The sequence below is a fragment of the Phacochoerus africanus genome, chromosome 11 (assembly GCF_016906955.1).
Source record: "Phacochoerus africanus isolate WHEZ1 chromosome 11, ROS_Pafr_v1, whole genome shotgun sequence".
NCBI classification, from domain to species: Eukaryota; Metazoa; Chordata; class Mammalia; order Artiodactyla; family Suidae; genus Phacochoerus; species Phacochoerus africanus.
This window is the reverse complement of record NC_062554.1, coordinates 65,269,548-65,281,215: the sequence shown is the minus strand read 5'-3', so window position 1 is coordinate 65,281,215 and position 11,668 is coordinate 65,269,548. Positions and strand designations below refer to the sequence as shown.

Genomic DNA, 11,668 nt, shown 5'->3' with positions numbered 1-11,668 from the left:
AAATGTAATAAATTCATTGAGTAATTAAAACAAAACAGAGGCTTCTTTGTCTTTGGGACTGAACCCCAGGAAAGCGTTGAATAAGGACTCTGCTGCCCTCTCGTGGCCACACCTGGGCATGACTTGCGGTCCAGGCCTCCAGCTGCTTATCTTCTCCCATTTAAGGAACTGCTCTCCCAATTCCCTTCCTCCTAGAAAGCACTCTGCAGGCGCTGGATGGGACAAGCATCATCTCACCTCCCTACCACAGAAGCCTGCAGAAAGCAAATGGAAGGGTGGATGACACCTTGTTCAACGTCAGATCCTGGAGGATAAAGGCCTCAGGCCAATGGGTGTGGTCCCAGCTGTGTTACCCAGAAGGCTTGAGTGTTGGGAGAGACTGAGTGGTTTCCACGGAAACAGCCTAATCAATCAGCACAACACAGGATGGTTTGAAAATTTAGAGGGTATTTATTTCTCGGGAAGGTCCACAATAGCTGGCAGGCACTGCCCTCCCCTGCTCCAAGGGGATTTCTTTCTCCTTTTCCGAGAAGCCCCCCCTCTTCTTGGAAGCGCCCTTGGGGAGGCTGGGAAGGGAAGAGAAACCATACACAACACTCCAGAGCCTTAAAAAAATAAAGCAACAAACAACCTCCTCCACACAAACACACACATACCAAATAAATAGACGTATAAAAGAGGCCGAGGGGCTGCCTGGGAAGGTGGAGCCGGCTGGCCCTGCCCCCACTTCTCGCAGCCAGGACGATCCAGAGCTAAGTGGGATGGAAGTGCCTGACAAGCCAAGAAGCAGCCCTGGCTTCAGAGAGAGGACGGGGTGAGGGCGGGGCCCTCTCCTTGGAGCTCAGGGGGATCCGGTCCCAAGGAACGAATAAATAAATAAATAAAATAAATAGAACCTTAAGGGCTTGGGCTGAGGCTGGGGACCCCTCGGGCCTCTTTCCCTGAAAAGAGCAGATCCAGGGACAGGCAGAAAGAACTCCAGAGAAAACACGAATCCAAAGCCATGCCCACCCAGCCTCCCAAGAGCCTGCCTGCCTCCTTCAGATCCCAGAAGGGCCCAACCCATTACCCAGCCTCAAACCACCTCTGGAGGAGGGAACAGGAGCTGCCAGCCTCTCCCCCAGGGAAGCTGAGGCACGGCCCTCCCCTGTCCCCATGCTCATTGGCCTTCCTGAACCATGTCATCTGTGTCAGCTGGGAGAAATCATCGTGTGACTATAAATTTAATCAAAACAGTCCATCAGGGTGTCCCCTGCTCTATTTGGTCACGGACGTCCCTGCCGCCTCCAGCCGGGGTGACCCTGGAGGCTCCCTTCAGGCCAACAGGGACAGAAGGCATCGGACCGAAGAAAGCAAGAACAGAGAAGGGGGCAGACGGAGCTGGAATGGACAGTTTGGGCAGGAGGCCAAACTGGACACAGGAAGAAGTCCCAGGGACTCCGGAGCCCCAGGGTCCCCCCCGCGGGGAAGCAAGGCCAGCTGGGTGCCAGGGACCACACAGGGTTGGGACAGGCCGCCGCTCAGCTGGGCAGCAGCACGTGCTCCAGGAGGTAGGTGAGGGAGTCCCAGTGCTTCCAGAGGAGGAAGAGGACGAGGACCAGGAGGGCGGTGCTGGTGATGCGCAGGCGGGTCTTCATGAGGGGCGTGATGAAGTTGGCGATGGTGGACACGAACACCAGCAGCACAGCCATGAGCGCCAGGATCACGTTGATGAACTTGCCCAGCAGCGCCCGCGCGTTGGCGTTCTCCACGCCCTCCAGCTGCACCACCTGCTGCTGTTGCTGCTGCAGCTCCAGCTTGGTGACCCGGGTCAGGCAGGACTCCACGGCCTCCTGCAGGGGACACAGGGTGGGCATGGGGGAGCTCAGGGCAGGCAGACCCCCAGCCTGAACCCTACCTGCCCTCAGAAAAGGTGACCGTGCATGGGGCGCCTCCTCCCAAGGCCTGGCAGGGTAGAGGGTGATCGGCGGTAGCTGGGGGCTGTGTCCTTTAAGGATGACTATCTGGGGAGGCTGGTGGGAAGCTTTTTACTTTTTCTTTTTCTTTTTCGGGCCACACCCACAACATGGAGGTTTCCAGGCTAGAGGTTGCATCGCTGTGCCACAGCCACAGCAATGCCAGATCCTCAATCCACTGAGCAAGGCCAGGGATGGAACCCGCCTCCTCACGGACACGATGTCAGGTTCTTAACCCGCTGAGCCACAACGGGAACTCTGGGAAGTCTTATTTATTTATTTATTTTACTTTTTTTCTTTTTTAGGGCCGCACCTGTGGCATACGGAGGTTCCCAGGCTAGGGGTCTGATTGGAGCTACAGCTGCCAGCCTACGCTACAGCCACAGCAACGCGGGATCTGAGCCGCATCTGCCACCTACGCCACAGCTCACGGCAACGCAGGATCCCCGACCCACAAGCAAGGCCAGGGAATGAACCTGCATCCTCATGGATACTAGTCAGATTCGTTTCTACTGAGCCACAGTGGGAACTCCGGGGAAGTCTTGATTAAGAGGAAGGGGTGGAGCTGGCCCACTCCCAGCCTCCTCCGGAGGCCATCATACCTGGATGTCCCGGGCCCTCTCATAGGACTGGTAGGCCACCTTCTCCTCCATGCTGGCCAGCTCCTGCTTCAGGTTGGTCATCTCATTCTGGTGAAGCTCGGTCAGGTCATTGAGCTGCTCCTCTAGCCGCTCGTACCTGGCAGAGGAAAAAGGGGTGACACCAGTCCTGGCTCCACAAGCCTCCTGTCTCCCACCCAGGATCAATTTCACTCATTCTCAACAACGACTCAACCCACCCTATGTGTCCATCCCTGTCTGTTTTTTGTTTGTTTGTTTGTCTTTTTGCTATTTCTTGGGCCGCTCCCTCGGCATATGGAGGTTCCCAGGCTAGGGGTCTAATCGGAGCTGTAGTCTCGGCCTACACCAGAGCCACAGCAACTCGGGATCCGAGCCGAGTCTGCAACCTACACCACAGCTCACGGCAAAGCCGGATCGTTAACCCACTGAGCAAGCGCAGGGACCGAACCCACAACCTCATGGTTCCTAGTCGGATTCGTTAACCACTGCGCCACGACGGGAACTCCCCCGTCTGATTTTCAATAACAACAACAAGGAAAGCTCCTACATATACAGGACTTAGGTGGAGGCTCTGTCCTAGGCACTTTGGTCACATTATCTCAAAGGATCCTCCCCACACAAAAGTCAAGATAAATACTACTGTCATCCTCATCTTACAGACAAGAAGACAGAGGCACAGAGAGGTCAAGGAACTTGCTTGAGATCACACAGCTTATGAATGGAGGAGTCAAGGATTGACTAACTTCAACAACCCGGGCTCTTAAGCCCTGGGCTAAGATGCTCCCCTGAGTACCAGGGACACAGGGATAGAAGACACAATCCCTGCCATCAAGATAGAAGATCTGGGGTTCCCGTCGTGGTTCAGTGGTTAACAAATCCGACTGGGAATCATGACGTTGTGGGTTTGATCCCTGACCTCGCTCAGCAAGTTGAGGATCCGGTGTTGCCGTGAGCTGTGGTGTAGGTCCCAGACACAGCTCGGATCCTGCGTTGCTGTGGCTGTGGCGTAGGTCGGCGGCTACAGCTCTGATTAGACTCCTAGCCTGGGAACCTCCATATGCCACGGAAGTGGCCTTAGAAAAAGGCAAAAAGATTAAAAAAAAAAAAAAAAAGATACAAGATCTCAGAAGATGACTAGTATGTGGGTAGCTCAGAGTTCAAGCAGGTTTTCTCCTTCTAAACCTTCATGTATATGAAGAAGAAAAAGTGCTAAATAAGGAAAAAAATCCCTAAAAATCCCAAGGAGCAAGTGCCTAACGCCACACTAGAGGCACAGGGCAAAAGAGCAGAACAGGCAGAGGTGTAAGAGGGGACTCCAGCTCAATTCCAGGCTGGATGTTCAAACGAACCACGGCAGATACCTGCATACAGTGATTTACAGGTTTGGACTCAATCCCTGCAAAACCTGTGACTAGGGATTCATGTTGTTCTCACTTCACAGACAAGGACACAGGATGCAGAGAGCATTAAGTACTTTGTTCAAGGTAAAAAGTAAATAGTAGAGCTGGGATTTGAACCCAGGTATCCTGGCTCCAGAGTCAGTGCTCTCAGCCAGTCTCTCCAGATAAGAGGCCCCTGCTTCGATTTCCCCTTTTGTTCAAAACCCACAAAACCATCAAGTAGAGATGCTCAGGAGTTCCCTCTGGGGTGCAGGTGCAATGGGATTAGTAACATCTTGGGAGCACTGGGACATGGGTTCGATCCCCAGCCCGGCACAGCGTTAAGGATCCAACATTGCTGCAGCTGCAGCCTAGGTCGCAACTATGGCTCAGTTCTGATCCCTGGCCTGGGAGTTCTACATGCCGTGGGGCGGACAAAAAAGAAAAAAAATGATCCTATCTTCCAGCTTCCCTGGAAGCTGGCAGAGGACTTCTCAGGGCCTCTTCCTGGCTTCTTCCAGCAGCCCAGGACCCTTCTAGATGCTCCTCCATCTGCCTCCACCATCGAGTCTGAGAGCTGGTGCTCAGCACCTCTCCCCTGGGTGGGCCGGGCAGCACCCACCTGTAGCGCTCCTCCTGCAGGCACTGGGTCATGTAGGTGTAGTCCCTCTGGAGCTGAGCCTTCAGGTCCTCCATCGAGTCCTCCAGGTGGGACTGGCCCTCCTTGATCTCCCGCAGCTCCTCCAGCAGAGTGTCCAGGTTCCCAGGGGCTCCATACAGCATGTTGGACTTGGGGCTCCCCAGCGCTGCGGCGGGCCCTGCCCCCGAGTTGCTGCCCGCCCCGGCCGAGCTGGCACTGGCACTGGAGCACTCGTCATCGCTGCCATACTTGGGGCTGGACACCAGTGTGGCGCTGCCGCTCAGCGCCCGGGCCACTTCCTCGGGGGGCCCGTCGTCCAGAGGGTCCTTCAGGTGGGCGATGTTATCGGCACTGCCAAACTTGTTGCGGATGAGGCTGGCGAACTCCCGGGGCTTGGACACCACAGCGGTGTGGGTGGCCTGCGAGAGGCCCGAGAGGCTGCCCTTGACACCCTCCACCACGCCGCCCCCAAAGCCACTGATGCCGGCACGCATGTTGGCGCCCACGTCCTTCAGGCCCTGCTGCATGTCCCGCAGCACGTCCTTGGGCTGCCGCGACGGCCCATTCTGCTCGATCTCCTTCAGGCGCCGGCGGTAGTGCTCCAGCTTCTTGTGCAGCTGGGCGATGGTCTGGGCCGACTTCTGGTTCTTCTTCTCGAACACCTGCTTGATGCGGGACACCTGCTGCTTGTCGGCGTTGTTGGCCAGCTTCAGGTACTCCGCCACGTTGTCGTCCCGCGCCTCCTGCTCGATCTTGATCTGCTCAGTGATCTTCAGGATCTTCTGGTGCAGGTGGTCGATGGCGGCCTTGGTCCGCTGGGGGTCCGGGGCCCCATCCGGCACGTCCAGGCTGATGGGGCCGTCGGTGTCACCATGGCCGGGGCCACCAGGGAGGCTCAGGGCCACAAGGTCCACTTTGTCGACCTGGGGAAGAAGGCAAGCAGAAGAAGCCTAGGTAAATCACGAAACCAAAGGAGGTGGCCCACAGGAGTCTCTCACGTGCCCCTGGACATCTCTGGACCTGGTTTCACTTTTTGAAAAAATGGATGCAGGATGCACAGAAAACTTTAGGGAAAGCGTCCAATGGAATAACAGCACAGACAACTGTATTCCCGTCCAGCTGCCATTTAGGAAGGCCTTGCACATCTGCTATCGATCACAGCAACATCCCTAAAATGCAGTCTAGGCACACCTGCTCCTCCTTTGGCCCAGAGAGTTCAAGCAAGCTGCTCAGGGACAAACAGCTTCTACAGCCCAGAACCTCATGTTGCCCCATCACATGGACCGAACAGGTCTGAGGCTTCACCAGACACGGGGTTATTTCTCAGGGACGAAGACACGCTGTCCCTCTGGACCCAGCCTTCCATAAAGCTCCTGCCTGGAGCAGGCCTCTCCCTCAGAGCTGCCCAGAGCCTACCCTTGGGCCCCACGTGGGCGCAGAAACTATCCCCCACCCCAGGCTGCCCCACTGCAGCCCAGCGGACCGCCCCACCCCTGCTGACACCTCTCCCGGCCCTGCCATTACCTTCCAGCTCTCTGGAATCGTCAGCAACCTCTTCATGACGGTGGGAGCGCCCAGCCCTGCCCAGTCCCCCTGAACCAGGAAAGGAACACCCCCCGCCCCCAGGGTTCTAGCCCCAGAAGTAACCCATAGGCCAAGGGAAGCAGGCCCAGGCTGGGGACCTGGGGGTACCAGCTGCCCAGCGTGGAAGCGAGTGAATGTGCAGAAAGGAGAGGAGGGCGCCTTTTCCGCGTGGGCAGGCTGGCAGACCAGCTTCCCGAGTGCATCAGGGAGGCACAAAGAAAGGAGCAGGGACCCAGAGAGGATGGGGGGCAGGGAGGGAGAGGAAGGAAAGGTCACAGAAGATAGGAAAGATGGGCTGAAAGCAGGCGGGCCTGGAGCCCCACTCTTTCAGGGCCAGACCCCCTCGGCCTCTCACAAGATCGCTCTGTCCACAGCCGAGTCCCCGGTGTCTTATCACTATGCAACAACAGAAGCAGCAGGAAATGGCTGAACCCCACGTATTTTTACACACAGCACATCCCAGTACAGCCAGGTCTGATCATTTGCTCTTTATGTGGATGGAGGGGGGGGGGAGTGGGGGCAGGGAGCTAAAATACAAAGAAAGTGGCCCTGGTTCACGCACCGGAAACGGCCCGTGCCAATTACAGGCAGAAGTCACCGGGCTCCATTTCTGCCGAGGTACAAAGTTAGTGGAAAACACTATTAAAAACAACAGCCCTGCCAAACACAGGATCCAGGGGAGGGGGGCTCCTCTGTGGGCTTCCTCTTCAGTCTTTTCAGGTCACGGTTCCACTGGGGATGCTGGAGACACCACCCTTTTCCATCCCCCCCGAAGTTGGGACTTTCCTCTGACACGTGCATTGGGTCTCCGCTCATGTCCCCAAGCCCTCCCACTGGGTGTGCATACCTTTGGGACCTTGTATACCAGAGGAGCCAATGCCACGGTCTCCCTTAACGACCTGTCCCAAGGTCTAGCTGTCACACCAGCGGGACTTCAAACTGCATCCTGCCGTTAAACACCTTCCTCCTGCACTGTTCCCTGCGGTGACGGCAAAGAGCCCATCTCTCAACTGTCCTGAACCTCGGTGGTCCCCCCTATAAAGTGAGGATCATCATATCTACTCTCGGGCCTTTGGTGAGGGTTACACAAGATGACGTCATGTGAGCACTTGGCCCAGCCCAGGGCGCACAGAGGCACCCACAGACGCTGTCTGCTTCTGGCAGCACTTTTTTGTTTTTCCCACACGATGGAGGAAATGAAGTTTATTTAAAAGAGTATACCAGCAAGTTGACTCAATGTTGATGCTGTGATACAGATACTGAACTAGACAAAATCAAATTCTATTGGCAACACATGGCTTTTAACATTAAAGAACTGACCCTCTTATAAGGGTCAGTTCTCTGTGCTTTCCAGAGAGATTCAACACTTTCCCTCCTTTCTGCTCTCTTCGCGGGGGAAAGAATATCCAGAAAATGAGTTGGGATCTGGCTGCCTCCACTGCCTGATGTTTCCCTAGGAGGAGGGTTCATCATTATAAGGAGGAGGGCGAGTCCTGCCCACTTGGAGGAGTGGGAGGGGCTTGGAGGGTGTGGGAGGGGCTTGGAGAGTGTGGGAGGGGCTTGGAGGGTGTGGGAGGGGCTATTGAAACACGAACAGGAAATGGCTGGGAATCACAAGTGCTTTGGACTATGAGAAAGTGTAAAACAGAAAACTCCCTTCCCATCCTGGCTCCAAACTGGCAGCTTGGAGCCTTTCGCCCCTTGATTTGGCAGCTGTCTAGCTTACAAATGGAAAAGCAGAGTTGAAGCTGGCTGTGAAATCCCCACAGATGAGAAAACAGACACTCTGGGAAAACCAGCTGGGCCTGGTGGTGGGCTGGGGTCCCAGCCCCTTCCTCACCTCCCACCCCTCTTCTTGGCCCTGGAGCCCAGACTGGAGCCCGGGCGTCCTGCGACAGGACCCAGCTCCTTCCTGCCCCTCCACTGAGGTCTACAGTGCTTAGAGCATCTGGTCACCTCTGGTCCCAGAACATCCCATTTGGTTCTCCTCCCTCAGGGAGGAAGAGGGGATCCACCCCTCCCCTCCCTAGACACAGCCCCCCACCCCCCGCAAGGATGTTATACCCTGTTAGAACTAAAGGGAGACAGGGTGACCAGGGAAAGACAGCCAAGGAGGCTCTGGACAGACAGGCAGAGGTACAAAGAGGGATTAGGCTTCAACAAAGGAAGGAAAATTAGAGCATGAGAAGAAAAAGATGAGAAAGCTGTCATGGGGGATGAAACAAGCAGAGCATGAGGAGGAAGGGATTTGCCCACAAAAAAATCAAAGAAGAAGAAGAGCAATGAGACAGGATACAGGGCCCACTCGGGGCAACAGGAAGGGCACTAAGTGTGGAGGCACACACCGATTCAGAACCCTGGCTCTGGAGTTCCCGTCGTGGTGCGGCAGAAACGAATCCGACTAGGAACCATGAGGTTGTGGGTTCGATCGCTGGCCTCACTCAGTGGGCTGAGGATCTGGCGTTGCCCTGAGCTGTGGTGTAGATCACAGTCGCAGCTCGAATGTGATGTTGCTGTGGCTGTGGTGTAGGCTGGGAGTTGTAGCGCCAATTGAACCCCTAGCCTGGGAACCTCCATATGCTGCAAGTGTGGCCCTAAAAAAGCAAAAACAAACAAACAAACAAACAAACAAAAAAACAACCCTGGCTCTGCCACTTTGTCAATTACCAGGCATGTTCCCCTGGATGTGTCATTAACTTTTCTGGGACTCAATTTTCTCATCTAGGAAAAGAGGGTGATTCTACCCACCTGAGTGGGTTGGACTGGTCAGGGGATGAAATGAGACAACGAAGGCAATGATCATAGTACAGGGTATCAGCAGGTGCTCAAAACCAAATCAAAGTAATTAACACTTCACACCTGCTAGGATGGCTATCATTTAAAAAAGAAAATAGTTCCCACTGTGGTGCAATGGGATCAGTAGCGTCTCTGCAGCGCTGGGACACAGGTTCAATCCCCAGCAGGGCACAGTTGATGGAGGATCTGGTGTTGCTGCAACTGCAGCATAGATTGCAGCTGCAGCTCGAATCTGATCCCTGGCCCAAGAACTCCATATGCCAAGGGGCAGCCCCCCCAAAAAAAGAAATACAAAGGAAAGAGGAAAATAACAAGTGTTGGCAAGGATGTGGGGAAATTAGACTCCTCATACGTTGCTGGTAGGTATATAAAATGGTGCATCCACTGCAGAAAACAGTTTGGTGGTTCCTCAAAATTTAAACATAGATTTACCATGTGATCCAGGAACGCCACTCCTAGGTGTATCCCCAGAGAACTGAAAAGGGGTGTTTAAACAAGCACTTGAACATATACGTTCATGGCAGCACCATTTACAAGAGCCGAAAAGCGGGCACAACTCAAATGTCCACTGATCCATGCGTGGGTAAGCAAAATGGATATATTCACACAATGGAATATTATTTGGCCAGAAAAGGAGTGAAGCACTGATAAATGCTACAAACACGGATGAACCTTAAGAACATAACACTAGGTAAAAGAACACAGATACTAAAAGTCACATACGCGATGACTGCATTTATATGAAATGTCCAGAATAGTTAAATTCCTAGAGATTGAAAGCAGATCAGCGGTTGCCAGGGGCTAGGGAAGGGAGAGATGGGAGTGACTGCTTATGGATACAGGTTTCCTTTGGGGCTGAGGAAAATGCTCTGGAACTAGACAGAGGTGACAGGTGCACAACCTGGGTGTGGCAGGCCAGGGTCCCCAACCTGCCTGTTGGGGCTGCAGGGCCAACTAACATCCCACTACAGAGTTGATCTACAGGAGGGCATCTGGGTCCTTCCTGTTATGGTCCTGTTTTTGATATAGCAGAACCTCTGACTCACTCCCAACCCCTGTGCTAGGCGACTAAAAAGAGGAGCAATACAGGTCACTGAACTACCGGTCACCAGCAGGTGAAAACTCCCAGGCCCCCCAGCCTGGAGCATGGCAGTGGGTGGGTTACACAGGCATCACCGCTCCTCTTTCAGCACTGTCACAGAGCCTCACATGGCCCAGGCCACCAGCCATCTTTTTTTTTTTGTCTTTTTAGGGCCGCACCTATGACATATGGAGGTTCCCGGGCTAAGGGTTGAATCAGAGCTGCAGCCGCTGGCCTACACCACAGCCACAGCAATGCCAGATCCAAGCCACATCTTTGACTTACACCACAGCTCACGGCAACGCCGGATCCTTAACCCACTAAGTGAGGCCAGGGATCGAACCTGCAACTTCATGGTTCCTAGTCGGATTCATTTTCACTGTGCCACAATGGGAACTCCATCTATACCCAGCTACCAGCACCATGGCCTCCTCACCTCACAGGTACCCGAGCCCAGGATGAACACCTGAGCACAGGTGGGCAAGTTCTAAGAGGAGAACCACGGAGCATGGGCCATGCTTCTTCTGCAATCCCTACACACCCAAGGGAGGCCATGACTCTGCTCCGGGTGCCTATCAACCAGGGCTGAGGTCACAGACACTGTTCCACACAGAGACCGGGGTCCAACATGTACTGATGAACATTCTGGAAGAGCCAGAGCTGGGATGCTATCTGAAGTGTCTGGGGCCCAACTTCCCTATTGGTGCCTCTGCTCCAGTTAGCCCCACCCACAGTCCACACACCCCTGGGAGCACCCCCTGCAAGAGGCCCCGCAGTCCCTCAGACTCTCCTCCTTCCCCGCTTCCAGCAGCTCCGAGTGAAGCCGGATTAGGCTCTCTGCCAGTAAAAGGGCTCCCGGCCTGGCTCCCAACTCCTCCAGGGCCTGACCTCATATCCTCATGTCAACCCCGCCCGGACACGGGACACGGCTCTTCCTCTCACCCTAGCCCAGCAGCCTGGGTCCCTGAGAAGACTATCAGGACAGAAGCGTCCAGGCTGACAGGGAACTCCTCTGCAGGGAGGGGAGGGGCACTAGCCATGCAAACTGTGAAGCGTATGCGGTTCTGTTCCTCTAGCCACAGTGCCAATATATTAAACATTCTGCAAGATGGACCCTGTCAACGATCACACTTGCAAGCACTGTGCGCTCCACACCTGTGCTCCCAGGCCCCCAAGAGACCACACAGGGCGCTCAGCCTGTGACTCCCCTTCCCCAGGGACAAGCAGCCCCCTCCTACATTGACACAATGTTCCTGCCCAGGTCCCCAGAGCAGGCGGACACAGAAGATGGGGCCTTCCTGTCCTAGCTACCCGCTCAGGAGTTGGAAAGCCAGCACTAAAGTCACTCTTAGGAAAAAAAAAAAAAAGAGGACAGAGTTCCCGTCGTGGTTCAGTGGTTAAGGAATCCGACTAGGAACCATGAGGTTGTGGGTTAGATCCCTGGCCTTGGTCAGTGGGTTAAGGATCCGGCGTTGCTGTGGCTCTGGTGTAGGCCGGTGGCTACAGCTCCGACTGGACCCCCTAGCCTGGAAACCTCCATATGCCATGGGAGCGGCCCTAGAAAAGGCAAAAAGACAAAAAAAAAATAGGAAAGAAGAGAGCTTTGGGGTTCT

General features: G+C 54.8%; 1 protein-coding gene across 5 annotated transcripts in view; it reads right to left on the bottom strand.

Annotated features, from left to right (window-relative positions):
- Window positions 1-427: 427 nt before the first annotated feature.
- The window catches only part of TMCC2 (transmembrane and coiled-coil domain family 2), a 41,988-nt gene continuing 30,747 nt past the window's right edge, over window positions 428-11,668 (bottom strand). For 4 of the 5 annotated variants that reach the window (XM_047753480.1, XM_047753481.1, XM_047753482.1 and 1 more), the window contains 3 exons: window positions 4,577-5,517; window positions 2,558-2,693; window positions 428-1,832 (listed from right to left, as the gene is read on the bottom strand). In XM_047753480.1, the coding sequence (XP_047609436.1) occupies window positions 1,521-1,832; window positions 2,558-2,693; window positions 4,577-5,517 (1,389 nt within the window). In that variant the 3' untranslated portion in view covers window positions 428-1,520. Of the gene's footprint in view, window positions 1,833-2,557; window positions 2,694-4,576; window positions 5,518-6,118; window positions 6,398-11,668 lie in introns of those variants that run through there. The other variant, XM_047753483.1, reaches the window with a different exon arrangement.